General features: G+C 34.0%; 1 protein-coding gene across 1 annotated transcript; it reads left to right on the forward strand.

Moving 5' to 3' along the window:
• The first annotated feature begins 472 nt into the window (after window positions 1-472).
• LOC132553051 (membrane progestin receptor beta-like) lies at window positions 473-1,516 on the forward strand. The gene has a single exon (XM_060217255.1). The coding sequence runs from the start codon at window positions 473-475 to the stop codon at window positions 1,514-1,516; it is 1,044 nt and encodes a 347-aa protein (XP_060073238.1).
• Window positions 1,517-6,516: the final 5,000 nt, after the last annotated feature.

The following is a 6,516-nucleotide window of genomic DNA, read 5'->3' on the forward strand; positions in this document are numbered from 1 at the left end:
ATATAAAGCGTTTACAGAAATGATTATGAAATCTATTAAATTGATATACCGATGAAGGTCCTTATCCATAGATTTATATTGACTTTGGCCATATTCGATATTCCTCAATCATTTCCTGATATTTTAGGCCCATACATCCATATACGGGTCCTGCAAGAACGGGGCAGTTTTTTTTATGCAGTTTGATGAAATATTTGATTATTTCATTGAAAGGTACTGTTCATTTGTGTGTATTTTTGTACAATGCATATGGAAAACGTCTATATATCCGGATGAATTATTCCCTGAACGCGATAGAAATTTTAGCTGAGAAAAATATCAACTAACGACGATATCGAATAGGTTGATTAAACAACGTATTGAACTCATCAAAATGCAAAATAACTCACTAAATTTTACTTGGAATCTGATTTAGTTTGGTTGAACATTATTATTAATTTGTTATGTTATTCATTTATGTTGCAGATGTACAATGGCGAGTGGAAAAGATGCAACCTACAACATCAATAATTTCTGTGATTACATACGGACTTCCTTCTCGGAGTTTCTGAAGCTGCAGCCGACTCTCCATAGAGACGAAGTTCATAGGATACTTCACGAACCCGCCATTATTAGATACTACAGACCGACCAATCAGCCATGGCGGTACTACCTGATCAGCCTCTTTCAGATTCACAACGAGACTGTCAATGTGTGGACACATTTGATTGGTTTTATTATTCTGTGGTGGATTATGGGAGAATTGTCTGCAGAATATGACGTATGGACGGAAATACACTCATGGCCTATGTTGGTATTCGGATTGTGTTGTGTGATATCTACAATGACTAGTGCATGCGTACATTTACTTCACTCCCGGTCTGTATATCATCACTACAGCCTGTTTATGATAGACTATGTTGGAGCCACTGTGTATTCATTTGGTTCCGGTATACAGGCCTTTTACGCATGCTCAGATAAAGCGACTTACGAATACGTAGGATCGAATTACTTGCCGCTATTGACTTTTATGTCATGGCTAAACTTTATAGTACTTTGTCTTTCCAAGTTGCTCTTTGGCCATAATCCATGTGACGTCAGAAGGAAGCTCATGATGATTGCAATGATGACGATCCAAGCCGCACTTGTAACACTTCCGTTTGGGCCTCGCTACTTCCGGTGCTACGTTAGTGATACCTGTTCCTTATCATCTCTTAATCACTTAACTATCAGCTGGATTTTCTTTGCTTCTTGCGCATTTTTCTTTGGAAGCCATTTACCAGAAAAGCTATACCCGGGTAAGTGTGACGTTTTAGGTCAGGGTCATCAGATTTTCCATGTGGTCAGTGTGGTTAATCAAATCTGGCAGTTTCATTCCATGAGACTTGACCTTTCTTCCGGAGCTTCGGATCACACTGACCCCGATATAGTGATTATTATGGTGGCATTCTCGGTGCTTTTAACAGTAGACATAGTCTCATATGTGTTGCTCAAGAAACTTATCCCTTCCTTCGCCAAGGAAGAAAAACAATCCTAATTCAATGGTAGCTATAATTGTGGTGCTGATATGTTTGTGGCGATAATATAGATGATATTTGCAGTAAAGTTCCAAGGAACAAAGGAAGGACAACACATTCACATTCCTTCAACGCGGATATATATATGTACTTTTGTATTTTGCACTCATTTAACAACTAGTTTTTTTTTGTTTTTTGTTTTGTTGTTGTTTTTTTGTTATTTTTTTCGTAAAGATTTATTGCAGCGAACAAGTCAACAAAACTCGGCCTTAAATACCTTGTGTCTCCCCTACCTCCCTATGTATTCTGACGGATTTTCGTATTAACAGGTTTAGCAGATCCGTATTCCCACCATTTACCATCATATAAATAACAACTCTATGATACCAAGACCAACCTAGCCCATCTATTGTTTATATCCAACAACGCAAACGATGAACTGAATTATTCAATGTAGGCAACTTTTTTCTAAACCGGGCACCGTTCTTTTGCTGATGAACTCACGTCATACTTGTTCATCTTCATCGTATTATTAAGTTTAGACCTTTATCGAAATCGTATTTTAACTATCTAAATATATATAGAGGATCTTATACCAATGCCAATTTCATATGAAACGGAAATTCGTGTATCATGTATCAAATTACTTAGATATCAATATTTAGTATTGTGAGACCGGCGTTTGATATTAGACCTTAATATTGGTGATATTTTCATTCTGTGTCTTTGCTGACGTTTTAAAATGCCTTTCCACTCCTTTAAGTTATGTAGTCGCAAATGAAACAGTGGGACATTTCAGCCAATCATAACTCGGCAAGGTGCTTTTGTAAATGTGGTCGTAACAATATTTATGTAATGTGTACTATTGCATTGATAAAAGGGTAGATATGTTATCAAATTAGTATCTATCGAATGAGATTCCGTACATATGAGATTGAGGAAAGGCGTCAAGTATAAAAATTCAAGAATCATTTCCAACCTCCAATATGAAATGAAAACGAGGGAAAGATACATAACTATTCTTTTTACATACTTTTGCATTATTCATGAAAATAGCATTTGATAGACTGATACAAAATGTAAATTGGAACTATTTGTTTTTCTTTGTTGGCGTCACAAACTATACGACGACAAGCAGTTATGACATAACAATGAGAACAATTTAACATTTTATATTTTACAAATGTATCATTAAACGTTCATATACTAGGTATACATACATTGTTAACGGTGATGAAAGGATAGATTGTTGGTTATTACTGAAGATTTCTATGGTTTCTACTATCAGTCAAGTCTGTAGTGTTGTCGTCATAGGTAAATTGTATCTACTGGATTTGGTGATATTTGGTCGTTTACAGATGCCGCAGGTACAGAATATATACCATGATACGAATAGTTATATAACAGAATAGTTTTGAACCATTCTTTATTCCTGTCAACACGTATTTGTGAAAAGTCTTTAAAACCCCGTTTCTTGGATTGGTGATCACTATCTATAACATATACAAATATCAACGATATATCACTAGCACTACCCGTTTAAATTTAAGAAAATTTTAGCAATTTTGTGCCTGTTATGTTAAAACTGTTTTAAGTGAAAATATATAGTTTTAGGCACGTGAAGCGTCTGATATGAACCGTGCATTGTTCACATTCCTGTCCTCAAGCCTATGGCAACAACATAAACTTGTTTAACTGCGAAACGACCATAGCTTTCACCAATGAATCCATATTTTTAACGATGGTAAACATCCCGATACAACGTCATAGTGCCTGATTTGCAAAATTTATTTAGTATAAAAACGTACCTTTAATTGTATTTCTTGTCAGGATTGTTTTGAAATATCTTTCTGTCGTCATAAACATAATGACGTCAGAAGGGAAAAGGAGTATTTAGCATGGCAGCAGTATGAACTGTACCGGTGTCTAATAAGACAATACCTGATGGAGATAGGGCGTTAATACGCAATAGTGTCATTATGTATTATTTTGCATGTTGAATTCGTTTAAAAATACAATGCTTGTATTTATCGCTTGTAATGACTGTTTTAGACACTTTATACAGGTCACATCACAAATAGTTAGTGCTATATATATATATATTTTAAAAATATGAATAATAATAATAATAATAATAATAATAATAAAATTACTTTTAAACTTCCTGTTAGGAATACATACTAGTCTTTTATCATATGTATAAACATGGATCTAAATGTAGTAAAATTCTTGAAACACTGATTTTGCACATTGTGTTTAATTAACACTTTTAGCTTTGTGATAACTGTTTTCCTCTTTTTTTTTTGTTATTTTTTTTTTAATATTTTGTTACATAATCTCTTCATGATTGTGATTAAAGTATCTAATTAAATGAAAATTATGTTTTTTCTGTCTACACATTTATTTATCCTTGACCCAATCTGTAATTTCTCAATAACGTTTTGTCTTTGAAAGTAACTTCGTCGGACAGTATTGAAATGAGATGGTTTTGAAACATTTAAGTATATGCATGTCATTATGTTTGTTTAACATATAAACTACATTGACCAATTCCAATACCCAAATGGTAAAATTGATATAGACATTAAAATTGTATTCAAAGAAAGGTAGAAAACTAGAGAAATACAGAATAGTGTAGAATGCAAAACCATTGTATTCTTTTCATTATCCTGAAAAGGCGAATATGCGGTTAAGGAACCCACGTGAATCGCTTCTTACGATTCCGCGTTGGGATATAGTCCAATACATGTTCCGGATCTTTGCATCTGACGATAAAGGTTAAATGACCAGGAAAATATATAATTTGCAGTCAGCGGGACATCAGTTCCAATCCAATGGTTTAAAATAGTGTTGGATGTCGAGAGCATTTACTTAACCATTTACGGAGAAGGATGCTTTGATGACACTTAAGTCAAAATATAAACACAGAATTACATGGAAACCATTGGAAAGTACAAAACACGTAAGATAAGGTGTTTGTGAAGGGTAAGTGTCTCTTGTTTCATCACTGGAAATAGTGATATAAATCTTGAACATACAAGGCATGTGAAATCAGGTTGCCAAACCGAAAGTTATGTTTACTAAGATCATGTACACCCAGCTTCATAGCACACAAGGAAATCAAGTAATTCTCGATAAGATCATTGTGATGATCATAAAACTTTCACATATTCTTTATCAACCTGCATCCCTCAAAACCCTGTGTTGAACGTGATGTTGCGCAAAACAAAAACAACAAAAAATAAAAAACAAAAAACAAAAAAAAAAAAAAAAAAAAAAAAACCAAAGCAAAACAAAACAAAACCAAAAAACAATGAAAATGTTAACATCAACGGAGTGATAATCCAAACTCTAAAAACTTCTGCGAAATACGATAAAGGAAGATTGATAGGGGACTCCTGAAAATTTTTAAGAAGTATAAGACCAGGTGTTCCGAAATAGCAATTTATCGACGACACCCGCCATATAAATCTTGATCAGTCCATGTAAATATGTCACATTCCCAAATGATAACACGGTTAACAACGACAAAACACCATGGAACATGCGATCTTCGTCGCGTTATTCTGTTTTCATTACATGTACATTTGTTTTTGTCAGGACTATCGTTCACCACGCTGATAAACCCTTCAAAAGGGAAGATTATGACAAAACTTACTTTTTTTTGCATTCAATAAATATGTTAAAATTATCATTCAATGCATTGTTTTACGCTTTAAGTTTGTTCTCACAAAGTTGTAAAGGTGACTTTCACAAATCGATCATCTAATTTCTTCCTACTGAATGACTAGTAACAGTAGCTGTTTTGAATACCTTCCCAACAACGTGTTGGGATAATTCTCTGAGATGTTATCCCTTTGTGTGTTCAGTGTAGCTAAACCATGATTTTATCTAATTTTTAGAAATTTCAAAATTAGCCTTGCCTCCTAATTGGAAACTTAAAGGGTATGAGTAGTTAACTTGACTGCGTGGGTAGATGATGTCATAGGGGAAGGTAAAGAGAAGGGTGGGGTTATGCTAGATTTCAATGTAAATATCAACTTTATGCATTCTGCCACGACATATGAATACTTTCTACTGAAAGAGTAAAGGGAAAATCGCCTATTGTGGTAGTAGTGGTAATATTGACGTTTGAATACATGTGTTTCGTATCCTATGTATCAGAACTTATTCAATAACAAGATGTTCATAGTAGTGTACTATAAGTTGAATCACAACCACGGGTAGAACTACATGGTATGGATAATCAGTTCCATTAATAATCTCAGTAAAACATCTAGAAATATCTCATGTTGGCAAGGGGATTTTTCATATATATTAAAACTTGTAAAGTACATTTCAATTATTGCATAAAATCACATTAAATAACATTGACGACATGATCAAGCACGACAGCGGCTCTACAGTGAAGATTTATACATATGCTTATAGGTCCGTCACACATAGGTATTTTCCTCCAACGTTTTTACCTGAAAGTCATTCATGCGTACCATTCGTATTCCACGGAACACGGTTAATGTACGCTATATCACTATCTCGGCTAATGAAATAATTAGCCTTTTAGAAACTTGCTATGATCTTGTTGAATACCTTCAAGCGTGAATACAAAATCTGAACAGACGGAAGGGATGTGGCGCTGTTTTCAGCGGGTCCTTGCTGGTAAGTAATAACAAAACATTGATTTAATAATTAATTGATGTATGATTCTTAATTAAATCGATTTATGTATTAACTACGTATATTCGCTGTATGTAATTCTGATTCCAGACTGAGGCTTGAACAATTAAGCTGCCTGGCCATCAACCCAGACTCGGCTAAGTTCTTTTACTTTAACTTCATGTTTCAGCTCAGATGTCATTGTCTCACATTCTCTAGTCTAATGCACATTAGAATACAAACTACACAACCTTTCTAATTCACAATATATTGTCATTTATTCTTACACTTTAAACAATTCAACATTTTTCAGTTAAGTCGATACGTTTAATTGTCTACTTAAATGAAAAGTTATTTTGTCTTT

This window comes from Ylistrum balloti, unplaced genomic scaffold, assembly GCF_031769215.1.
Source record: "Ylistrum balloti isolate Yb309-2 unplaced genomic scaffold, AGI_CSIRO_Ybal_v1 Utg370294, whole genome shotgun sequence".
Lineage (NCBI taxonomy): Eukaryota > Metazoa > Mollusca > Bivalvia > Pectinida > Pectinidae > Ylistrum > Ylistrum balloti.

Bases quoted from the DNA above. Each gene is read 5' to 3' on its own strand.
- LOC132553051 (XM_060217255.1), top strand. From the start codon at position 473: ATGGCGAGTGGAAAAGATGCAACCTACAACATCAATAATTTCTGTGAT.